The 27,166-nt window shown below is 33.2% G+C and overlaps 2 protein-coding genes across 3 annotated transcripts in view; one reads left to right on the forward strand and one right to left on the reverse strand.

Annotated features, from left to right (window-relative positions):
- The first annotated feature begins 613 nt into the window (after window positions 1-613).
- The window catches only part of LOC133185558 (adhesion G protein-coupled receptor L4-like), a 63,662-nt gene continuing 37,109 nt past the window's right edge, over window positions 614-27,166 (forward strand). For both annotated transcript variants that reach the window (XM_061320847.1, XM_061320848.1), the window contains exons 1-3: window positions 614-703; window positions 1,724-1,819; window positions 27,057-27,102. The gene's annotated coding sequence lies outside the window, so the exon portion shown is untranslated. The remainder of the gene's footprint in view (window positions 704-1,723; window positions 1,820-27,056; window positions 27,103-27,166) is intronic.
- On the reverse strand, window positions 11,265-27,086 carry LOC133185151 (fibrinogen-like protein A). The gene is made up of 6 exons (XM_061320208.1): window positions 27,050-27,086; window positions 26,725-26,907; window positions 26,244-26,377; window positions 23,523-23,619; window positions 21,791-21,955; window positions 11,265-11,519 (listed from the first exon to the last, which is right to left on the reverse strand). Exons 1-6 carry the CDS (start codon window positions 27,084-27,086, stop codon window positions 11,272-11,274), a joined length of 864 nt encoding a protein of 287 aa, XP_061176192.1. The 3' UTR covers window positions 11,265-11,271.

Raw genomic sequence — 27,166 nt, forward strand, 5'->3', positions numbered from 1 at the left:
AAGTTTACAATACTCTACAGATGCGCCTGCGTGAACGGACCGGCAGGTTTTTTTTCCTGTGCAGAGAAGAGGTCCGTTTGCGCAGGGCCAGCGTATAATCATCAGGTTTGATGGAACGCTGTATTATGTAGATGTAGACATGTAGATGTAGAAAATATTTAAGTTTTAATGCTCATTTTAAAAGAGATTCATTGATTTTCTTTCAATGATAAAAGGTCATTATTCAAATTACCCTGTAAGAAGAATTTTACAGGAATAAGTTCGATAGTTAGTCTGCTTTTTGCGATATGACAACAGATGGCGGAGGATGGACGGTGAGTAGTTTTATTAGCTACCCAAACGGTTACGGGATTTCTGTTTTCCGTGATATGACAACAGAGGACGGAGGGTAGAAGGTGAATAGTTTTGTTATCTAATCAGTCGGAATTCCTTTTTTTCTGTCACATGACAACAGAAGACGGCAGAATGTGAGTACTTTTGTTATCTCCCAAGATGATTACTTGGGAATTTGTTTTCTGTGGCATGACAACAGAGAAAGAGGAGGGTTGATGGTGAGTAGTTTTATTATCTGTCAAGAGGATTAAATAAAGATTCTATTTTTGTGATTTGACAACAGAGGACGGATGGGCGAACTGTGAGTAGTTTTGTTATCTACCCAGATGGTTACCCGGGAGATGTGACAACAGAGGACGGATGGTGGACGGTGAGTAGTTTTGTTATATATCTTCTCACACTGTCTATTGTAATGATTTTCCTCTTAGATAAAAAAAAAACCCTGACGTCCCCATGTCAGTCCCTGAAATATTCCTGTTTCCCCCTGACTTTCTACTATGATCTCCTGTCGTTGTCCCTGACTACATTAACTACTCACTGACGGCCCCTGACTTTGCCCCTGTTACCTTTGTAAACCCCCCCCCCCCGTCCCCTTACATTTTCGCCCAGATGTCTCCTGACTAAGTCCCTGATTTCCCTTTTCACCCCCTGACGTCCCCTGACATCCATTTTGACCCAGAAGAATGGTTAAAATATGTTCTTTTTGCTATTTACTTGTGAGAAATACCAAACTCTTGGCAATTCTCAATTTTTTGTGAAAATATAGATTATCTATTAGTTATTTGTTTGAAATATCTTTAGACAATTCTTACTTAATATGATTGTATTGATTGTTTTAGCTTGGTACATGTAGCCTTTCAGATAAATCTTAAGGAGAATAAATGCCAGTTATTTTGAAAAGCATTAATTACCAATTATTGCGTCTTGTGTATCATGAATGGCATGTAAATATATATATATATATATATATATATTTATTTATTTATTTATTTATTTCTGTATTTTTTTATATTTGCTATATTCAATTATTAATCAATTATATATCTATTTATTTATTTTATCAATTCATTTTATTCAAATTTATCAATAAATTTTATTTAATTCAATTCATCCCTGTACTTCCACATAAACAGTCTTCGGGTAAAACAAACTATGCTTCAAACTGTTTTTCAAGCATATTCACATTACTTTTGATTCTTTTAATTTCATGATGGGTATCAAAATTATCGTCTTATAACACGCAATCTGAATTTGGAATTTGTTTTATTGCTTCTTTTACTTTGGTTCAAAAAATCAAAGTAATGTGAATATGCTTAAAAAATAGTTTGACGCATAGTATGATGTATAATGGCTTTATCAATGGTATTAATTAAAATACAATTATTTTCAGGTTATTCAACAGCGACAAGACAACTCAACTGATTTCTACAGGACTTGGGTCGAGTACAAACAGGGATTTGGTGAACCTGGTAAAATCATTGGATAGGTAAAATTTATATTTTGCATGAGTAAAATCGCACTACGGTTGGCTATTCATGCAGTACAAAGTTCGTATGTTCATTTTCCCAAAAGAATTTACAGGACTTTTTAAAACCTTTTATTTGGAATGCTCATTTATACTTAAAGAATCGCCTGCACTCAAATAAATGAATGAAGACTAACTCAACGTCATATCTCAAAAGTTAGTGATAGCTTTGCCGTCAAGCTGCACATTTTATCCTGCGTAAGATAAAGAAAAAGAGAAAGAGTTATTTTAACTTTTTTACTTTTTTAACTTTGTAAGGTTATACATGTACAGAAATTAATTTCAGTCTATTTTAGGAATGACTCTAATTCTTGGCCAAATTATTCGAGTATAACCTGGTGTGGGTCAGTTTACGCTTTATAATCCGCGAAGCGGATTATAAAACAGCGTAAACAGACCCAAACCAGGTTATACTCGAATAATTTGGCCAAGAATTAGAGTCATTCCTTATAATTTAATTTTAAAATCATTAAATAACTATGGGTGTAAAATGTCGTTGCTTTTTATTAGTTCAAATTTGCTGCTCAATAATACAACCGTAGTAACGGAAGTGATGGGGAGTGAGGGGAGGTAAAAACTGATACATAGGCCTAGCAGCCTTGTTATTTGTTTACATGTGGTAAGATCGAATTATTGTTTGAAGTTAAAGGTACATTTATTAAATCTGGAATTTTCCATGAATCCCGAGGACTGGAAATGAGAGGATTGTATGGATACAGATGATTCAGCTGGTTGTCGGGGGGGGGGGGGGGGAGTCCCCATTACAAACCAGGTTATACAGAAATAATTTGTGTTCCTTTTTGGATATTAACCAATCAGAGGCTAGAATAGTACACTCTCTTTTCAATGAGGCAACATACGCTCAGAGGTGTGATCAGGTGCCCTATGTATTGACCTGGACGACGGAATATTAGATCCTTAAATTTAAAACAAAAACAAAGGCCTACCAAATCGTATGAAATATGTCAGTCAAAATACGACCAATGATAAGTTATATCTGCTAACAAGGTCATTATAACCACCATAGGATTTACGAAATACTGACTTTAAACAAAGTTGTTGAAATCCCTGCTACATCACCTTATCTGTCATAAGCCTCCCTCCGTTTATAAATTGATCGTACTCAGAGCATGCTCTAAATCATGCATCGAATACGTTCGGAGTCATTAACACAACATGTAGTTGATAGCAGAAAATAACTACACAAATAAGGAAAATGAAAAACTGAAGTTATCTCGTTTGTCATACAGTTTTGTTGTTAGTTGGTCCTTATTGTCTATAGTCAGTAAAACATCCGAATATGAAAAAGATTTGGCAAAATCTATGGAGTCTTTTATTTCCAGTTCATAGGATAATTCGAGTCGATATACTATAAAAGTAACTATTGATAATTGATGAAACGTTGTTAATATATTTGAATGCCGAGTTGAAGGCCATAGCAAGTGTTTTCTTCTCATGTAGAATCTTTCGAATGAATTCTGCTTCATCAGAATATCAAAACATGTCGAATAAGAAAGGAGCACAATTAGATGCCCATCGAAATTCCAACAATTTGTTGCAAGAACTGGTCTCCAAGGATCACATAGATGTTGTCAATGAGAAATTTCAGGATCCTTTCTCATCAACTTAAGAATAGTTGTGTGAAGAATCAGAGTGGTTTTTTAACAAAGTAATCTTGTCGTGAACAATCACAAGGTTCGAAAATTTCTAAGTTCCATTTTTATTGAAGAAGCATTTGTCATTGATATCAAAAAGCCTAGTTTTTAATTTATCGTATGGCATGGATGTATGAAGTGTAAAAAAAAAAAATTCATACATTTTGATGTTTCTAGCTCGTGAAAAATATTATGATTTAAAATTTTCTAAAAGTTCTTTGGAGTTTGTGATTTACACGAGAATATGCTGTAGCAGTGGATGTCTGAAGTTTCTCCTTTACAACACTTACTATTTTTGTGAGGAGTAAGGTGCTTTATAGAGCAATTACTGGACCTGACAATGTATCTTTGTTAGGATTTTTATGAAGTTTAGAAATCCATTGTACGTAGGGTAGATCGAATTTACCTTCAGAAACAATAAAAAGAAAAAACAGAATACTCAAAGTAGTTTTGTATTTTGCTTTTTTACTTTTAAAAAGGGGGAATACAATCAGGCACAAACCATCAAATATGATTAACAACTGTAAAATATGAATAAAGTAATTCCTACCTTTCAATACGCTTTAATCCTGTAATTAAGCTATGTACAGTTATTGCTGTTGTAGACTACAAGATGAGTACAATTTTCATGGAACCCAATTTGTTTTATAATATGATTCTTTGGCTCTTAAATTCAATTCTTGAGAAAACTCCAAAATCATCTGATTAACTCCTTGTTGAAGAGAATGAGATACGTGTGATTTTTTTCAAAAAACAAAAATAGTACATAATCTACAAATCCCGAACTTCCAGATTTGTTTTTGTCCAATTTAAAATAAATTACATGTTCTTGTCATCTGCAAGGTTGGGAAAAGGTGAATGAAAAACGATGACCTCAAATTAGAGAGCTAGAAAGCATGTGTGACATACATAATGACTTCAACTTGCTTTTTTATGTAGTAATATTCCAGTATCACCTGTATATGGTGCTTATATCTCCTAAATGATTAGATATGGAAGCGCATGCACTGATTTTTTAAACCGAGGCAGGCTACTGACAAGTAAGATTTTTCAGAGATTTCAACAACCTTGTTAAGAGTCTTTATTTGGAAAATTTATGATTGTTATAATGACCCTGTTTTCAAATATAAACTATCGATGTGTCGTATATTGTTTGGTCGTGAACATGGCTCATATTCCTCGAGACAATATCTTACGTTGGGTACTAACATATTTGATTTGCATTTGAGAAAGTTTAACCTTTGCTGTAAGTTGCCATACAGGGGCATCAGTGTTTCACAAACACATCCTGTTTTTTAATAACATCAAAATTTTTGATAATCTTGGAATAATAAATATTTGTTTACCTTGCCAAATAAACTTAAGGACTTTGTTGTCTCTCGGATAACAATGTCTTTTTTTATTGATTCACTGGTCCTCGTACACAGCATGCGTATGCACATTTGACCTAATGTAAAATCTTTCTAGGTTATAAGTCAGTACTTGAGATACAAAATAAACTTTGTGTATTTGTTTATTGATAACATTGAATATAAACAATTTGTGTGAGCAAGAAAAATAATGAAGACTATTGCACACAGTTAGATAAAAATGAGCAAAATCAGCAAAATAATGTAAAAAAGAAAATAATAATGCATCAAACACTCAGTTTCCGAACAGTCATCAATTGGCAGTTTTTAAAAACATGCTTTATTTCTAATTTGACTAGAAATACCTATCCTATGAGAAACACTAAGGCTCCTGAGTGTGTGATGCATAATTTCCTACATACTTGTATTAAACCTAGAGGGAATTTTCTGTGCATAGTCAACAATTTTTGTACTTGAACACTTTTTGTACAAAGAGATGGAGAGAATAACTAATTTTCGCGGAGTGGAGGTAATTTTCGTTCTTTTTAAGATATCCAGAGACCCACTTATTCCTTTCCTCAACGTAGTGTAAAATTTAGATATATAATAGTAAAAAATAGTCTTTTTGGTTGAAAGTGAGTGACAGAATCTAACAAAATCATCTAGAAATTGCTGTGCTGTTGGATCGTGGGCATTTGATTTTTTTTTTTATAACAAAACTCCCGGTAGACCAATAGTAAGTGAATATGTATATAATTTCTCAATTTTATTTTGACTTGATTTTGTGCAAGTTTGTTAAAATATCGATCAGAAGTACGGAGATCATTAAGAAATGCAAGCACGGAGACAAAATGGATTTTGACGTTAAGGCGGTGTATCGAGCATAAAAATTTTAGGCAGCGCTGTGGAGAACTTTTGAACAGATTAACCGACCTGCGAAAACAATAACAATGCAAAAAAACATGTCTAAGAGCTTTGTTATTTTTTTCTCATTGTTATTTTTTTCTTATAAATCATTCAATCAGAGTAAAAACAAAGGCTCGATTATCAAACATTACGGACTAAATAACGTTGACCTGCAATGCAAACATCTGTGCTGCATGATACTAAATCAAACTGTACATAACACTTCAAGTAATTTTACACTAGCAACAACACAAATTTTATTATATTTTTTTAAACGAATCGTTTAAGAAAAGAGAAAGTTTTATTTCTAGAATGTTATATGTGATGACAGAAAAAGAAGATTAAACGCTTCCTGATCGTTTCAATATGAGAAATGATCTACGGTTAGAGCAACTGCTTTAGAGTCGCGGAGTAAAGAGCTGATCCTAGCGTCGCGGGTTCGCATCCACTGTGGGACGTGGAGACCGGTCCTTCGGATGAGACCGTATAAACCGAAGTCCCGTGTCGCAGTACGTGTTGGCACGAAAAAGATCCCTGCTAAATGGCCATAAGTGCCGAGTATAGGTAAAAATTTGCAGCCCTCCACCGGCAAGTGATGGTGTCTCCATATGAGTGAGAAATTCTCGAGAGGGACGTTCACAAACAAACAAACGACTAGCGTGACGTTAAAATGAAGTAGCGATGCTCCTCAGGGTAATAGACATATGCAAGTTTATGATTTCACCAGGACTTATCTAATTATCCTATTAATTAGATTTTTGTCTTTGGATGTCAGTCCTTTCACCACCACCCTTTCCTTTAAAGTTAAAGTTCATCCCGCGTACTCATTCGGAAATTTATAATCAAACCAGCTAAGATTAATTGGGTTTTAAAATGTACTTCATATTGTACCAATCTAAATAATTCTCTCAAATAAATTTATAGAAACTTTAAATGATATTGTTTTATTGACAACAGTATTTTCATATTGGCAGTCTCGGGTACGTCAGCAAATGGTATAAAAAGCGTCGGTCAAAATATGACCTAATGATAGTTTATATTTGTTAACAAGATCATGATAACGACCATAGAATTAACGAAATGCTAACTTTAAAAGGAGTTGTTGAAATCCCTGTAACATCAACTAATCTGTCAGTAGTCTGTCTCGGACTCAGAATTGATCTTACTCAGAGCATGCTCTTGAGTCTCGAATAAGTTGAGAGATATAAAGACCATATGCAAATAAAAGCGGAATATTACTACATAAATAAGGAAAGTTGAGGATGGAAAAGCTGAAGTCAACTAATTTGTCATACTTTTTAGTTGTTAGATGGCCCCTATTGTTTAGTCAGTTAAACATCCAAATATGACACAGATGTGGCAGACCCTGGCGACATATTGATGAAAGTAATTTTTGTTAATTGATAAAACCTCGTCGTTTTATCTGAATGTCGAGTTGAACGCCCAGCAAAGGGTTTTCTTCTTCTCATGTAGAGGTTTTTGAATAAAGTCTGATTCAGGGGTATATAAAAACAGGTCGGCTAATAAACGAGCACGATTAGTGCATATCGAAATTCCAGCAGTTTGTTGGAAGACCTGGTCTCCGACGACTATATAAATGCTGTCAATGAGGAATCCGGCATCCTTTAATTTCAACTTCAGTGTACTTGCATTGTGTGTAGAAATGAGAAAAAACATCTCAAGTTTAAATTTTGCTCTCACTAGTATATCAGTGGGATTACAGAAGAAGATTACAAAGGAATATTAAGCGGAAAAATTATTACAGAAAGATAAAGTACAGTCAGTCAAATGCATGTATATATTCAAGTAGTTTACATTTAAGTTTCTTCAAATTTTGAAATCAGAAATAATGAAGTATTTCACAAATGTTTTTCCTTTGATAACTTGATCATTATTTGTGTCTTTGTTTGTTTGCTTGTTTAACGTTCCTTTCATCCATATGGAGAAACCACCACAGGCCGGTGAATGGCTGCGAATTTAGATCTGTACTTGGCAATTAGAGCCCTTGAGCAGTGGTCGAGGGATCTATTTCGTGTCAGTAACTAGTGTGGCACGGGACCTCGGTTTATACGGTCTAATCCAAAGGACCGGTCTCAGCATCACACACTGGATTCGAACCCGCAACGTAAGGATCAACTCCTTTCTCCCCGATAGATCGAACAAACGCTTTAACCACTGCGCCACGTGGGCCACCTCATTTGTTATGTCATCAGTAAAGCATGAAATATAATAAATATGAATATACTTGGTTCAGGGTGTACACGTTTTGTTTATATAATATATCATCCTCAAAAGGCCTTAATGCAAGGATGAATATCTACATTTTTTTGCTGGACAAATCAGCCAAGCAGTTTAATGTGCAAATGCACAAATGGTACTAAAGCAAGCGATAAAGTGGAAGAGAGGCTATATCTTTTCCTGTTTTAACATTTTACCTTTATAACAAGAGATTGCTTTTTTCTTTGAGCTTAACAATAAAAAGATTTAAGTTTAATTTACTCTGTATTGTGCACCCATGGCATAGCGGTTTGGAAAACATACGTCCGTTCACTAATCTGTAAAATTTACAGATTTATTGTTAAAAGTATACAGATTAAAGTGTAATTTTTATAGAGTTAAGATTAAAGAGTGGAAACCTTTGTATGAATTACTCAATTTAATATTGCCATAGGTAGGGTGTAAAGATATGCACATGACTATATATTTCTTCCTGAAGATTTTGGGTTTTAATGTTAAATTGAGATTAATTTACAAATCATTGATGGTGTAGTTTTGTTAATCTTATAATTCTCATAAAATCAAACAAAACTTAGTTGTATTGTCCATTTTAAATATTAAGAACTTCTTTTGTGTGAGACTGCTTTCCTAGAGCAAATATTACCACCGATATATCATTCATTTATATTTTGTAAATGTATGAAATAAGTGAAGGGGTTCTGAAAATGAAGGATCTGTGCTTATCTATACTCAGGACATTGTTTTACAGAACCCTTTCACAGAAGAGAATACAATGTTGGTATCAAAGACCTACTATATAAAACACCTTATTTACTTTGAATAATTGATGCAATTTCGCTCGTTTCTTAATCCTATTGAATTTTAAATGTTTAAATAAATAACGAATCTTTCTGTGTATGGTCAAATTAACGACTAGATTCTCTGTCAATGATATACTCAGTATCTAGGCAACATTGATTGTAATTTGTTATTTTCCTTTTAAATTCCAGTATCAATATTTGTCAATTTAGGACTTAGCTTAAAAACCAAAGTGCTTAATGATAAATTTAGATATGCTATGAATTACATGCAAATACATTCACTAGTTTTAGTATTTAGACAGATTTATCGAGTTTAGTGCATTTCCTGTTATTCTCCCGACTTTTACTGATTTCGATTCTAAGATATTTCTACAGAGACCTAAAAATCCAAACCAAAACCATATTTAAAAAATCGAAATAAATAAATAACGAAATTACAAAATAAAATAAAAACTGTCAAATCAACATACAAAACAAGATGTGTTTGTGAAACACTGATGCCCCCGTATGGCAGCTTATGGCGAAGGTTAAAGTTTCTCAAATGCAAGTCAAAATCCAGGCCAAAAAAATCAAAAAATGTTGGTACCCAAAGAAAGGTCTTGTCTCAAGGAATATACCTGTGAAATTTGAAAGACCTAGCTGCAATTGTTCAAAAGTTATGGCCAAGGTTAAAGTTTTTCAAGAGTAGGTCAAACTCCTATGTCAAGGTCAAAGGGTCAAAGTGGTTGGTATCCAAAGGAAGGTGATGTCACAAGGATTACATATGTGAAGCATGAAAGCCCTAGCATCAACCATTCAAAAGTTATGGCCAAGGTTAAAGTTTTTCAAAAGTAGGTCAAACTCCTATGTCAAGGTCAAAAGGTCAAAGTGGTTGGTATCCAAAAAAGGTCTTGTCAAAAGGATTACATATTTAAAATATGAAAGCCTTAGCATCAACCATTCAAAAGTTATGGCCAAGGTTATAGTTTTTTCAAAAGTAGGTCAAACTCCTAGGTCAAGGTCAAATTGTCAAAGAGGTTGATATCCAGAGAAATGTCTTGTCACAAGGAATACACACGTGAAGTTTGAAACCCCAAGCACCAACTGTTCAAAAGTTATGGCCAAGGTTAAAGTTTTTCAAAAGTAGGTCAAACTCCAAGGTCAAGGTCAAAAGGTCAAAGTTGTTGGTATCAAAAGGAAGGCCTTGTCACAAAGAATACACATGTGAAGCTTGAAACCCCAAGCACCAACTGTTCAGAAGTTATGGCCAAGGTTAAAGTCTCATCAAATTTTGCAAAAGTGGGTCAAACTCCAAGGTCAAGATCAAAAGGTCAAATATGATGGTACCCAAAGAAAGGTCTTGTCACAAGGAATACACTGTGAAATATGAAAGTCATAGCTCCAACCAATCAAAAGTTATGGGCAAGGTTAAAGTTGACAACAGACAAACAGAAAAATAGACAAACGGACAAACAGACAGACAGGACAAAAACAATATACTCCCGGGATCTTTTGATCCGGGGGCATAAAAATTATTAAAAATAAGAAAAACCTTCAAGACATAACATATATAAACATACTTTTGAATATTCAGCTTCCCTTAAAGGATCGTCCTATTTTAACGAACATTGTTGTACATTAAATAATGAAAGTCACCCTATTCCAATAATGGTATCTTTGATAACTTTTTTTAAATTTTTTTTTATACTTTTCGACGTTTATACGAGACTCTTTGACATAAATTTTATTCAAGCAGACTTTTGTGATGATTAAAATTAACATACATTCCTCTACCAAAACTGCGCGATTAAATTCACTTCTGTGAGAAGTTCAGGTCCTAAAATTTCATTTCTGAATAAGATAAAGAATCTATAAAACTTCGATTTACTATTTCTCTATTCTTATCTGTACACATTAGCTATTGACTGTCAACCTCATTTCTCAAAGTTGTATACGATTCTGTCCGCAGAAATTTTCTCTGTAATGAATGATGTCTGTACCAATATACATATATACCATTAATGGACATTAATGAAACATTATGTATAAATTATAGATTTCTCTTTACCTATATCAAATAGAGTATAATTAAACGATACATCTATTTAACTTAGATACTGAATGGTGACCATTTTTTGGCTTTAGTTTAAAAATCATTAATCGTCAGGTGAAAATAAATATAAAACAAAATATTTAGACTATAATTGTTGGCAAAGTATTCGGAGAAATTTAGAGTAAGACAGGAAAAAAAGGTCAAGAAAATTTGTAAAAAAAAAAAAAAAAAAAAAAAAGAAGATCTAGAGTCATAAAAATCTAAACAGTATCGTATTTCCCCTACCTTTGCCTTAGAAATGGAGAAAACACACAAAGAGGTAGATAAAAATCATGACAAATTACGATAAAATGGTGATTTTACGTTGAAAGATAAAACAGAGAAAAACACTGACATAATAAGTCCATTTTGAATTACTCGTGTTGATGAAGATTTATGTTTTTGTTTTTATCATCATCCAACTCTTTTGTAATGGTTCATCATACTTCCAAAAATACCAGATCATGTAGTCCATGCCAGTCACATTAGGGTTGCCGTATTGTCCATTGAGGTTTGAGTAGCCACACATGTGGTACCACCAGGCCCCGTGGTGCTTCTCGGCACAGTTTTTGGCCTCGTAGATATCGTTATCTCGGTCTTTGGTGGTGAATTTCTTACCATCGTTTAGAATCATACCGTTACCTGTTTCAAAGTTTAAAAAACTAAATTTAAAAAATCATTGGTAGCAAATAAACTTAGAATGGATGTTTTGCATATTTTCTAATGCTATTTAAGCATGATTCAGCTTAGGATTAAGCCCATTTTAGGACCATATATGTAACCGTTTACTACTTGTGCTTTTGATTTTAAGTACCAGTCCGCACAAAAATCAGACAAAAGGTGATTCATGGGGGTTCTCAGAATTCGATGATTTTCCACACATAGATTTCTCTTGCACTATGATCCATGAATTTAAAATGAAAAATGTTTTGGATCATGGTTACTATGGAAACCTGGTCAAAGTAATTTCCTTAGCAACCAGCCAATTTTTCCATGTGAAAGGACAAAAAATCACTTATTTTTAAAGCCTGAAATTATATATAAAAACTTTAACAATTATTCTTATTTACTGGTATAATAAAGACACACACTTTAGGTGTTTAAACAACACAAGACATTGATATTTTATTCAAAGGTAGTACTGTGGTAGCTATTAGAATATATACATGTTTTTGCATTTTTGCTGACTCAGCATTTTCCTCGATTTTGGCAATATTGAAAGTCAATTTAAAATTAATACCAAGCAAATACAGCTGTTGTGTTTATTTCACATGAAAGGGGAGGACTCCCTCTTTAAGACTCTAACTTTGAAAACGCGGGTTTTTTGAAAAATCCTATCCGTTGCCTAGCAACAAAGTTGGATGTTTTGATAAAGAAAAAGTGAAAAATGGTAAAGAGTTGAGTCAAAATCTTATAAATTGTTATCTTTTAGTTGTAGATACAATTTTTCAAGTAATAGAAAATAATTCTCATTCATTTTAAAAATGAATCAATAATTCATAATTATTTATCTCTTGGCAACAGCAAGTTTTACATAGCAACAATGCAAAAAGGGTTATTTTTGGCATTTTTGTATAGAGTTATAATGGAAACAAATAGATAATTATTCTTAAAATTCCAATTTAGCTATTGTCAATTTAATATGGGTCTGATAAAAGTAAATTTTACTTAATTAACCCATGGCAACAATTCTGAATACCTATAGCTTGCAACCAATTTTGTAACCACTTTACCCTTTTACATACAGGCATTTTTTTTTTTTTTTTTTTTTTTTTTTTTTTTTTTTGAAGCTCTAATGAGATTTTCTGAAAAAAGCCTTCTGAATGAAAAATAAACACAAATAGATACAAGTAGTATGTATCAAAATATCTTTGTTGATGTAAAGATTCCATAGAATAAATAACTCTTGGGTTGCCATGGTAACACGTTCCACACTGGCCAGAAAACAAACTTTTTGTTTGCAAAATACTTGGCCCCAGTTTTTGCTTATTATTCAAATTGGCAAAACTAACTGGTTATACAAGTAGCTTTAGCATACCTGTTTCTTCAGATAGTATATTTTTTATGATTACCGTGGATATAGTACCTTAAATTGATGTAGCTTAGCTACCATTCCATATGAAAGATAAGGACTCTCATAAAGCTCTGTTAAATTTTACATGTAAGAATCTCTAAGAACTTTTGTGAAAAGATTTCTCTTACGGTTGAAACTTATGGCAAGATTTTTTTTTCTTTGTGAAAATGTCTATTGGTTTTGAAAATATCTGGAAATCAATTGATTATTTATTGTTGTTTTAGACACTAAAGTAATAATTTACATCCACGTTGATAAAGACCTTCAAATTTACACCTTTACTCAGCACTCAGACCCACTGATCATTAAGGGTTCTTTATCTGCCAATGCCAACCATAACATTTAAGGTCAGATCCAAAGGACCTCTGACTTTCACTTCTAGTGACGGGTGCTTGGCGAAGAGGCAGTCACTACCTATGTTTATGTTTTAGGTTTGTAGCAATGCAGCAAACGAGAATCGAACCCGGGCCTTCCAGCTATGGAAATTATATTAGGACTAAAACGTATTTAAGGGGAACTGGAAGTATCTTTATTGAATGTTAGACCATCCAATATTTTTAAACTCATAATAATGAGCTATGTACCATGACTAAAGTCAAGTTATTTTGAGTCTCATCCAAAAATGAATTTAAGACGTCCTTGACTTCCTGAAACTGTTCTCATCCTATGCTTGTGTATTTGCAAGCAAGACTGTGAGTGTCAAAGTACAATGCATTAATCGATGATTGATCACGGCGTCGGGGAAGTTGCTAAAAGTACTTTTTTTCTTCACTACTCATAAGTATTTGAAGTTACATTACGGTGAAGCTGGGATTTTCTTTCTTGTCTCACTATATCTTGGGTCATTAAGTCAAACTACATGTGAATATAAGGATAATCACAGATTTTTTTGCATGATTCTATATAGTGAAAAGGTCACTCATCCAGTACTTATGCATGCTTGCTGTACCTTGAAATGGAAGAAGACATTTACATATCACTATTTTCTAGTATTTACAAACCAGTCTTTAAAACGATAGGTGAACTAGCGCTGTAGCCATCATGAAACACAGAAGTAGATATCAGAATCATTGGAACTTTAATTTGCTGAATCGATTGATCATCAGTAAGAAGGCACGGTGGTAAACTGGTGTAGTGAATGGGGGGGGGGGGGGGGGTCAATTCAGAATGGTGAATTCTAGAGTGGGCTTCACAATGACACAACTAATTAACTCTGCCTTAAACATTCTGTAGATTACTGTAATTTCAATCTGGGGTGAAAAATAAGACATCAATAGAACCAATGGGCACCTACATGTAGTTTAAAATATTCCAGTGCGGTACTGTTTTGTGCAATCGTATCTTCTTGGGTCTTTCCGGCAAGCTTGAAAAAAAATATTCTAGGATATATTTCTGAACTTGCCAGAATGATCAAGTGAGATAGTAAAAGCTAGGTATTTATTATAATTTTAGAAATGACTGATCTCATCAGTCTTGGCATCATAATATCCAAGAATTGAATGAAAAGGGTGAAGATAAGTAATATAGAAGTAATATCTCATAATATCTAAGTAACTGTTACTTTATATACATTTTTGTACAGGTTATAATAGGTAAGACAATAAGACAGGGAACTTCAGATCATGTGTATTTTCTGCTGATATAACGGAATTTACATGGTACAGTAGTATTACTAGAATGCAGTACCGTGATGCCGAGGATGCGTATACTAATAAAAAAGACTAATTGCTAGCGCTTGCTTGAGAGCGCTAGCAACTGAAAAAGATAGCTCCTTAATAGCGAGGCGATATAAGTTCCTTGCCGCATATCTGTAGCTCGCTGACCTGAAAAAAATTGGGATGATGACTCCAGTCTCTTTTTTTTCAATATTTCCCCCACAGAACTACATAAGTTCCATATGCACTGTTCACTACGGTACTCCCTCACAGTGCATATGTAAAGGAAATTTACTTACGGAAAAATATGTATGATTATTTGTTGGTTTGATAATTATATGAAAAACGATACCAGGTATCGATCTATTTATGTACAGTCAATTTTCCAATATGCGTTTTGATTTCATATTAATTTCTTCTGAATCATTTTTTAGGAGAGAGAAGTGTGTTATTTTGTAGTAAAAGGAACCAAAAGGCCCACATTGCTTACTTGAGCACATTTGCTTGGAAAAAGCAGAAATCATATCAATATCGAAAAGTTTATGGGCGACAAACTTAAATTTACACTACCTCAGGATGCTTCCATTTCAATATTAGTAATCATGCTTTTGTTGTTTCTGAGGGGAAGAATTTTAAATATGTTTTCCCTATATATTCTTAAGTAAAAATTTGACCCCCTGTTGTGGCCCTGAACTACCCTTGGATGTCATTAAATGTACACTATGTAAGGATACTTCTGTATTAATATGACTAATAATGGCATTGCTGTTCTAAAGAAGAAAAAATTTTAAGATATTTCCTATATATTCCTATGTAAAACTTTGGGCCCCTTTTGTGTCTGCGCCCAACCCCAATGGGTCATTATTTGAAGAAACTTGAATATACACCACCTGAGGATACTTCTCTATCAATATGTCTAATAATGGCTTAGTTGTTCTTGAGAAGATTTTTTTAAGATACATGTACATGTATTTCCTATATATTCCTATAGTAAACTTTTACCCCCTGTTGTGGCCCTGCCCTACCCACAGGGGTAATGATTGGAATAAAATTGAATCTACACTACCTGAGAATACTTTTTTCTCGCATTATTTTATCCAAAATAACGACATGCCATTACCATTGAAAAATTTAAACTTTTAATTTAGCATCCAATTAAAAATCTGAATACACCATCAAATAAATCGTACCTGAAAATGGTTTACACAGTAAGTGTAAACTCAGAAAATGAGTTTCAGTCCACTTAAATCATTCTGAATTAAATAAACTGGATTAAAAAAAAAACGATAGCGTAACATTTTAGAAGAATCCTTCCGCGACCTACAAATAGTGCCATTTAGAAAGTGAAAATACGACAGTCTTTTGAATGAAAATAAGTTTGATTAAATAAATAAAACAACAACATTTTAAGAATATGTTATTTTTTTTAGACATTGTTACAAGTATTATATAAGAAGGAATGTTTACGTTACCGTTCGCAGCGTAGTAATACACAGTGTAAGACACAAAAATCTCACACTGCTGTCTCACACTGGACAGATCTATCTAACATTGGTGATTATGCGAGAAAAATAATCATTCATTACATACTCGTGTGGGATAGTGAAATTCCACCTCGGGGCCAAGATTCACTGTCTAGGACTCGGCAAAGCCTCGTCCTAGACCGTGAATCTTCGGTGGAATTTCACTATCCCACACTCGAAGTAATGAATGATTCTATTAATGACTAATCATGGTTTTGCTATTCTCGAGAAGAAGACTTTTAAAGACAGTTACTCTACATTCATACATAAAACTTTGACCCCTTCTTGTGGCCCTGTCCTACCCCCGGTGGTTATGATATGGACAATCTTGAATTTAGAATACGTAATGAAGACTTCACATTTTCATTTTTCCTTGTCCAGTGGTTCTTGAGATCAAGATTTTTAAAAGATGCCACCAAATTTTCACGAATTCTTGATTATCTCCCCTTGAAAGAGGGCGTCGCAATTCCTGTGAACAAACTTAAATCCCATTTATCCAAGGATGCTTTGTTGCAAGTTTGGTTGAAATTGGCCTAGTGTTTCTTGAGAAGACGGCTCAGGTGAGCCAAAAAATAATAAAGACATTTATTATATGACTCTGTATTTTTAATTAAATGTTAAATATATTTCTTTTTTATATAAACATAGTCTGCGATGTTACAACATTTTAGAATTATCTTAAGAATCTCCTAAGTATATCCAAGTAAGCCCATTCCTAAGGGAGCTTCTGGGTCTATCATATAAGATCTAGCTGTCTTAGGACCATCTGAAGTTTTGTCCTCAGATATCTCTTAAGTTATTAAGTGGTTCATGAGAAGATCCTTTCCTATATATTTCCATATTAATCTTTGATCGTACAGTAAGGCCTCATCCTACCCCCAACCCCCTCCCTCGGAGTCGTTTTTAAACAATTTTATTTGAATGTACACTACCCAAGGATGCGTCCATATAAGTTTCGTATATTCTAGCTGGCCTAGTGGTTCTTGAGAAGAATTTTAAGGACCCTCTTTACACTGATGAAAAATGTTTTTTTGGACTTTGAGAAAATTATACAGCATAAAGATGGATATTTGAAATCAACTAATTAGTTTTTAGCTCACCTGAGCCGAAGGCTCAAGTGAGCTTTTCTGATCACATTTTGTCCGTCGTCCGTCTGTCCGTCTAGCCGTATGTCTGTCCGTCTCTCTGTCTGTCTAGCCGTCTGTAAACTTTTCACATTTTTGACTTCTTCTCAAGAACCACTGGGCCAATTTTGACCAAACTTGGTACAAAGCATCCTTGGGTGAAGGGGAATTTAAATTGTTAAAATGAAGGGCCAAGTCCCCTCACAAGGGGAGATAATCAAGAGAAGACAAAAATAGGGTGGGGTCATTAAAAAATCTTCTTCTCAAGAACCACAGGGCCAGTAAAGCTGAAACTTATATGAAAGCATCCTGGGGTAGTGTAGATTCTAAATTGTTCAAATCATGACCCCCGGGGATAGGGCGGGGCCACAATAGGGAATCCAAGTTTCACATTGAAATATATAGAAAAAATCTTAAAAAATCTTCTTCTCAAGAACCACTGGGCCAGAAAAGCTGAAACTAATGTAGAAGTATTCTGGGGTAGTGTAGATTCTAAATTGTTCAAATCATGACCCCCGGGGATAGGGCGGGGCCACAATGTGGAATCAATGTTTTACATAGAAATATATAGGTAAAATCTTTGAAAATCTTCTTCTCAAGAACCACAGGGCCAGAAAAGCTGAAACTAATGTGGAAGCATCCTGGGGTAGTGTAGATTCTAAATTTTTAAAATCATGACCCCCGGGGGTAGGGCGGGGCCACAATGGGGAATCCAAGTTTTACATTGAAATATATAGAAAAAATCTTTAAAAATCTTCTTCTCAAGAACCACAGGGCCAGAAAAGCTGAAACTAATGTGGAAGCATCTTGGGGTAATGTAGATTCTAAATTGTTAAAATCATGACCCCCGGGGGTAGGGCGGGGCCACAACAGGGAATCCAAGTTTTACATTGAAATATATAGAAACAATCTTTTAAAATCTTCTTCTCAAGAACCACTGGGCCAGAAAAGCTGAAACTAATGTAGAAGTATCCTGGGGTAGTGTAGATATAAATTGTTAAAAGCATGACCCCCGGGGGTAGGGCGGGGCCACAATAGGGAATCCAAGTTTTACATTGAAATATATAAAAAAAAATCTTAAAAAATCTTCTTCTCAAAAACCACTGGGCCAGAAAAGCTGAAACTAGTGTAGAAGTATTCTGGGGTAGTGTAGATTCTAAATTGTTAAAATCATGACCCCTGGGATAGGATGGGACCACAATAGGTGTATTACATGGGGGAAAGTCTGGTGAAGAACAGCAGGATCAAAGTTACTCAGGTGAGCGTTGTGGCTCATGGGCCTCTTGTTGATATAGGGAGTGTGCCTTTTTTTTTATCTAGGAAAAATCTGCAAAAACAATGAAGTAACGAAAACGAAATAACTTTTATTTACTCAAATACAGAATACATGTACATACACATTGTAAAGTCTTCAGCTACTCTATATAAGTCTAATATAATGTTTCGAATACTTATTTTAAATTATGACATATAGTGCAGATTACAAATTATTCTATTTTATGTCAAATGGTGGGTCAGTCTAACTAAACAAAAGTACCCTGAAATTAGGGTGCAGTGTAAAGAGGGTCCTTAAATTATGACATAAAATTTTCATTCATTTTTATTATCTCGCCCTTAAAGAGAGTGTGGCTCTTTCTTTTTACCAAACTTGATTATCCTTTATCTAATTATACTTTTTGGGAAGTTTGGGTACAATGGTTCTTAAGAAGTTACAAATTTAATGTGAAAAGTTTACAGACAAACAGACAGGCAGGTACCAAACAAAATGTAATCAGCTGAAAAGCATTCATACACCACTGAAGTTTCTAGACTGTAATGCTGTAGTATTTTTTAGTTAATAATTTTAAAATGATGAATTAATCTCAATTAAAATAAGTTTTCTCCCCCAAACATTAGAAAATTTCAAAATTTGGTTATATTACACAGTTGCTAAGCAACACTAACTTCAAAGTGTATCCATGGTAACCATAAAAACATACAGTTTCTCAAATTATGAATGTTAAAGTTTCCTGAGTGTTTTGCTTATTTCAATGCAAGCAAAAAGTATGAATACTGAAAGCCAAAATTTCAAATAAAATATTTTGGTCACAGATAGTTTCCTTTCTAGCAATTGTGCAACATGTTGCCATGGCAACCCAAGTATTATTTGATTATGGAATCTTGTCATCCATACAAACTTTCTGATACATAATAATATTGTATCTTCAGATATTTATTTTTTATTTAGAATGTTTTTGTTGAAAATCTCATTTCAGTCCTTAAAATTTAGCCCCAAAAATGACTGAATGTAAAAGGATATTGTGGTAACAAAAGTGGTTGATAAATGTTCAGTTTTGTTGCCATGGGTTAATAAAGTACAAAAATACTTTATCAGACCCATATTAAATTGACAGTTTTGCCAAATTGTATTTTAAAGAAAATTATCTATTTGTATCTATTATAACTCTATACAAAAACGCCAAAAATAATCCTTTTTGCATTGTTGCTATGGAAAATTTTCTGTTGCCATGGAGATAAATAAATATATATAATTGATTCATTTTTTAAATAAATGAGAATTATTTTCTATTACTTGAAAAATTGTATCTACAACTAAAAGATAACAATTTATAAGATTTTGACTCAACTCTCTTCTCAACTCTCCAACTTGCTAGGGAACGGATAGGATTTTTCAAAAAACCTGCGTTTTCGAAGTTAGAGTCTTAAAGAGGGAGTCCTCCCCTTTTATGTGAAATAAACACAACAGCTGTATTTGCTTGGTATTAATTTTAAATTGACTTTCAATATTGCCAAAATCGAGGAAAATGCTGAGTCAGCAAAAATGCAAAAACATGTATATATTCTAATAGCTACCACAGTACTACCTTTGAATAAAATATCAATGTCTTGTGTTGTTTAAACACCTAAAGTGTGTGTCTTTATTATACCAGTAAATAAGAATAATTGTTAAAGTTTTTATATATAATTTCAGGCTTTAAAAATAAGTGATTTTTTGTCCTTTCACATGGAAAAATTGGCTGGTTGCTAAGGAAATTACTTTGACCAGGTTTCAATAGTAACCATGATCCAAAACATCTTTTATTTTACATTCATGGATCATAGTGCAAGAGAAATCTATGTGTGGAAAATCATTGAATTCTGAGAACCTCAGTGAATCACTTATATATTACTTTTGTCTGATTTTTACGCGGACTGGTACTTAATGATTGTGACTCAAAATAATTTATATCAACCGATACGATCAATGTTGGTGTTGCCTCTATGATACATGAAAATGTAAGTTTTCAGGGGTTTGGTGGGTTTATTTAACGTCCCCTCGAGAATTTTTCACTCCTATTGAGACTCCAAAACTTTCCGATGGAGGGCTGCAAATTTAGACCTGTACTCGGCACTCACGGCTTTTGAGCAATGAGGGATCTTTCTCGTGCCAGCACCTACTGCGAAACGAGACCTCGGTTTGTTTCTGGATTTTTTCTCATCCGAAAGACCAGTCTCCACGATTCGCAGTGGGATTGAAACCCGTGACGTAAGGATCAATTCCTTATGCCGCAACTCTTAGAGGAAGAGCTCTAAACTATGCGCCCCGCGGCGACGGGAGGATGGTACACGTATTTATCAACGATTAGTCCTTATGAAAAAAATTACCTAAATTATTGTAAAAAAAAAAAAAAGAAAAAAAAGTTTCTAGACAAAATCTGTGTATATTTTGCATTCATTCATTATTACTCATTAGGCTTGTTACTGACTTTCCACAAAAAATATTGCGGGTTGTTCAAGCCGTGGTTGGACTTTTTTTTTTTTAAATGTTTCTATGAACAGTCAGTATTTTGTTCTGTCGAGGACCAATAACAGTTAACAAACCTATCATGATCAACTACAATTAAACGAATTTTCTCGTCTGTGCAATTTTCCTCAACTCAACAGGCCCGTAGGAAGCAATTTCAGTTTTGGGGGGGGGGGGGGGGGCACAACCATACATTTTTCAGTTGACAGTTGAGGGGGCACTACCAAAAATTTCCTGACAAGCAAAAAAAAAAAAAAGAAAAAAAGGTCATCAGACGTTTTTATTGAGGGGGCACCAGCATATACTACCTATGTTGACTATAGTAATCTATATATCGGCAAAATTATCGGGGGGGTGGGGGGGGGCGTGCCCCCCCCCGGTTCCTACGGCGATGCTCAACATCTTGTTGTTACTGAAAAGGAGCTGTACTCTAAGTGTAATCGCAGCATTGTTAAATCGGTAAGAATTTAATGAATTGATCGGTTTCTATAGCGCAGCGCTGGTATAATTCTTTCTTTAAATTTGGAAAACAAAGCATCATTTTGTCAGCAATACTGCCGTCCAGATTTTGTAAATCACCGGCCAAAGATATATTGAAAGCTGACACGTGATGTTCGTTACCCAATCACAGAACGTCATTTTAGTCAGAGACAAAACAAAATATTTTCAGTGAACAAAATCATCACTGACAAGGTGTTTTGCGTTGGCTTATTATTATGCATGTGTTTCGTACACATATATTAGTATACTTACCAGCTGTTCCAGAATTTCCAGACAAAGCGAGTATATAATTACTCGCCTCATCCCCGACATCAAATGTGGCATACTCGGTATACGCTGTGTCGCCACTGAAACTCTGAAGATTAACCCGCAGTTTCTGGTTCTTTCCTTTGGATAAGTGATATATTACGTCATTTCCTGTTCATATAAGCAAAGTATTTATTTTGCTTCAATACGGCAATATAACAGATATATATATATATATATATATATATATATATATATATATATATATATATATATATATATATATATATATATATATATATATATATATATATATATATATATATATATATATCTTTGCCCAATATCCATTGAAAGACTGCAGTTAAAGTTCTTCAGATGGCTTTAAAAATCCCCTGATAGGAATAAAAACAAGTGTTGTTCCTTGTGTTTCTGTTATCATTTTCAAAACGATGGTATATGACCAACTTTTCAAGCTTGTGACGTCTGAGTTAATTACACAAAATATCCCCATGCTTTAACTTTTCCATTATGATCAAGGTTTTCTTTCTTAGCAGAATATATCAAGTATTAAAAAGGTTTAGATAATGAAATGTTATGGAAATAAAGATTTTGTTGCTTAATTGAAAAAAAATAGAGTTTGAGCAACGAACTTATTAAAATATTTCAGTCCGAAATTTCTATATCAATTTTCTTAATTCTATTATTTTTTATAATCTAATGTTTCAAAAAATTCTATATTGAAAACTTTTAACTTTTCATAGCCTCATTTTACTTGTATTACCCTTATTTTACTGGTATCTGGTAAAAAAAAAATTAATTAAGATCAATGATCAAAATTTGGTAAAATATGTCATACTTCAGATCTTATCCGTAACGCCTTCGGATGATCTGAAATATACTTCTTGAGTTTAAACAAACAAAATATTTTCAAAAATGGTATTAAAAAATCTGAGAAAAGTAGAATGTTAGGTGAATATATGTGGGAAAATCAAGTATGTAAAAGATATATTTTTTTTATTTTAAAAAATTGTTCAAATTTCCTAAGCACAATATGATGTCTTTATTTGATGTTGCACATTTGCGTCAAATAATTAAACATTAAATTCTGATTTTGATATTCATTTATTACATGGTTATTTTGTCCGTCTAAAACATTTTTTATATAAAGACGTTGAAGTTTATAACAATCTGTTCTGTCGATTAAAAACCTGGTTAAACGTCATCTTTAATTATTGTTTTTGTTTTATGCAAAATTAAGTAACAAGTTACGTTCATTACTACATCCTAGCGCTATGATCGGCAGAAAACCAACATTTCGTTCAATCATTTCCTTATATTTACCTGCTACAGACCTTTTAAGTGATTAGAACTTTTTATTTATTTTTTTTAATTGAACCAGACATTGGGAATTTGCAGATTGATTCGATTTGTTATGTTTATTTTAATTACATTTCTATCATTCTGTTCAGGTAGGACCTAAGCACAGTTTTGAGAAGTTTGCATTGAATTTGAAACATGGAGTTAAATAGTCATATGATAAATTAAGACGGGCTTGAAATTTGTACTCTAGGTGAAGCCAAATCATCGTATTGCACTGAATAACAACAATAAAATTAATTTACCAGATTAAAGTGCATTTTCAGTTTTTGGAGGAACTACTTGAAATATAAATTTTACCTATCATTTACTTAGACTATAAATTTTACCTATCTTTTATTTAGAATAAAAATTTTACCTATCCAATGATTTTTACCAGGAGTACCAAATCCCTGTTTGTACTCGTTCCATGTCCTGTAGAAATCGGTTGAGTTATCTTGTCGTTGTTGTATGACCTGTAAATAACATGCGTCTTTTTATTTGGTAGCCAACATGTCAATACAATTTAAAACTGGAGTGTTCCAAGAAACGTTTTTGTCGCCTGCTTTATAGCATCGTTAAAATTGCAAAAAATCTTTAACTTGTCAGTGTTTTTTATTTTGTTACTAGCATTATAGTTCATACATTTACCTGCGCGAAAAAAAACACCACAAATAGTAAAACCGTGCTAGAATCAGAAATATGATTCCCCAACACTCAGAGTTAAAATGAATAATGAATTTGAAACTATTCAAAATAAGTATGTATCATTTTTATTATGTGTTTAAGCTAACAATTCCCCATATTTACTGCAACTGTCAGCCTAAAACCACCTAATTTGGTATACCGATCCCGGCCTCAAGACCATAAACTGAGAACAGACTTGTCTGGTTTCTGACTAGATGAAATATTCAAAGTATATTTGCTTATATGTCTAATATATTTAGATGTAAGGGATTTAAAAGATCATGATTTTCTTTCCTCAACATAATTGTACAACTTAAAAATGGTAAACTGAGTTTGAAATCTAGCAGGGACTATATTTTTGGCGGAACGGCGGCGTATAAAAATATCTCCTTTTCTGCTTCTCAAAATTACTATAGAACAATGAATTTACTTAAAATTTTAAAACAATCAAAGACTTGAAGAAAATTTCAAATGTAAGTAAAATCAATAATAATGGACTGGAGCTTTAAAATATATCAAATAAATATAATTTCCCAAACAGACTACAATTTCGTTTACTTTTAAATGCTTCAAATCTAAGTACAGATTTGAGCAAAAAATCCGTAAAAAGTGTTTTTCTCTCTTAGTAAACGGTGAAAAAAAAATGTTTTTGTATCATTTTGTATCTTTATATGAATACTTTACCATATGTGAAAATTAAAAAAAATTAAATATACGAAGCATATAAAAATAACTAATATATCCTAAAAATCTAAGAAAAATAGAGGAAATTCGGATTAGCCAATATCTATTTTAGTTAAACTATTTATGTCAATTTGGTAGTATCATCTGATAGACCTTATATGGTTATATCTTTTTATGCAAAAAAAAAACTAAGCTTTTGAAATAAAAGTAGGCATCGCATGATTGGCAACAGCATTTTTTTATCCTTACAGTCAAGAAAAAAAGACAATGACCTTGACCTGACCTTGTTTTTAAAATAAAACGGTCAAATTTAATCTAATTGATGCCATCACTTAATGATAATGTCTTCGTGAATTAATGAAAATTTCATTAATTTTTAAATACTAGAAATATGAGAAGAATCCCTCCTAAAGTCAAAATTTCAAATGAATATATATTCTGAAACAATTTTGATAATCAAACAAAATTGTCATTATTAGTTCGTATTTAGATAGTAAACAAACATGCAAATTTCGAAACACATGTGCAAAATAAAACTCAAAATAATGAGAATCAAAATTTTGACTTAAGTCTATTTATAGTTTATAAGTATGTTCTTGGGGCCCAATTTATTTTTATATAACTTAATTCTGATTGTAACGCGCCATCATATTGGTTAAAAAAAATTACTTCCTATCGTATAAATTGGGTTGCCTAAGACACAATGACTTGCGTCAAAATGTATCGATCCGCCTGACGTTACATTTAATTTTTTTACAATTTGAAGTCATTTTTAAGGGTAATCATCTTTTTCTTACACTAAATGAATGAAAATTAAATTATAAGGAATGAAATTAATAGCTACCAAATTTATACGGTATAAAGCGGGTTGGAACAGTTTACGCTTTTTACAAACGGGTTCGCGGATTCATTCCTTAAATAATACATGTACTTAAGTTTAATTTTGCACGGTAACTGTATGTCATACAGTTTCAAAATACAATGGTATAAGCTCTTTTACGTTTAATATAAATGTAATTATCGAAACCCCGTCTCTAAAAATTCAACACACATAAGTTAAATTAACCGTTCAGAGTATTTTTCCAAAGTAGGTCAAAGGTCAAGAAAAAAAGATGTGTAAAGCTGGTATTTTTTCTTAATATTTTACGACAAACTTTGCATATGCTTGATAGCATAAACGTACCTCTAAATTATCTAGAATATGCTATATATCGGCACTATGAACATCGGCCCATGAACTATTTTGAAAAGTAGGTCAAAGGTCAAGTTCAGGGTTCACAAGGTCAGTAACCATGGTGATTTACAAAAGTCATAGTGCTAAGCAATATATGTGCAAAATATCAAATCCATACCTCTTACAGTTCTCAAGATATAAGGTGTAAGAACAAAGACCTATCTTTAGATTTCTTTGTTTTTCTTTTATTCGTACCATCTGTGATCTTTCTTAAGATAGAATTAAAAATGTAAAACAAAGTGATATTAAAAACATGCCCTCATCTGTCGCTATAAGACAGAAAACGAAATGCAAGCGTAATCGCCTGGGTAAATAACTACTCACCTCACCATCTACCTTTCGCTCCTTGTTGTCAAATCCCAGAAAATATAAAATCTCGTGTAACCGTTTGGGTACATAACAAAACTACTCACCGTCCATCCTTGGTTCTTTGCGTCATATCACAGAAAAAGGAAATCTCGTGTAACCGTTTGGGTAGATAACAAAACTACTCACTGTCCATCCTCCATGTTCTGTTGTCATATCGCAGAAAGCAGGAATCCCGTAACCATCTGGGTATATAGTGTATACACCGTCCACTCCCCTTTTGCTGGAGTTCTTTTTTAAAATTGCAGCACAGTCTTGGTCAGCTAGTTAAGATAGGGGGAAAGTCTATAATGCCTTTATTATTTTATCCGTGAAGGCATTTTTAAATGTCAACTCAATGTACTACAAAATTAAATTTTTTTTTCATAGTACATAAATGGTGGTCAACACCAACTCTTTGTTAAAAAGTTTAATATTTTCTGAAATTCACAATGGTGTTCTTGTCATTATCTCTAAAATATCTAAAGAAGTGCAGTTTTATAAAAAGATTGGAACATAATAAACAAACATTCAGTGCCTGACTGTTTTAAGAATAGTGTATAGAAAATGGCTGGTTTTGTATTACTTATTGCTCTGTTGTATATAAACTACTCAAAGCTACAAAATATACCTATGCATCTAAACAAAGCTGGCGTCCATTTTCCGTTGTCCTGACAAGTAGTGTAGAGTTCTCCAGATGGTTCGTATCCCTCTAAACATGACGAGTAATTGTATGTGTAACCCACAGAAAATGGACCTGATGGTGAGGTTTGTTCAGTATTTGGGACAACAGGAGGAGAGCCACAGGTTCTACCTGTAAAATAAAATAGCAAAGCAATGCCAAAATATCCCTTATGTTCTATTTTACTTATCTACTTTTCATACGACTGGACTTGTTATTTTATGTTGAAATTTGCTTTCTTTGATATTTATATATAAATTATCAAATACATTACCTTCCAGTACAGGAACACAGTTACCACTGATACACATAGATGTCTTATCACAGGTATGGTTGAAGCAATCGCCCGCCACTTCCTAAAGTAAAATTGTTTTAAATTCTTTAAATATCA

The sequence above is a fragment of the Saccostrea echinata genome, unplaced genomic scaffold, assembly GCF_033153115.1.
Source record: "Saccostrea echinata isolate AGI-Se365-2 ecotype Australia unplaced genomic scaffold, CSIRO_AGI_Sech_v1 ptg000012l, whole genome shotgun sequence".
Taxonomy (NCBI): domain Eukaryota; kingdom Metazoa; phylum Mollusca; class Bivalvia; order Ostreida; family Ostreidae; genus Saccostrea; species Saccostrea echinata.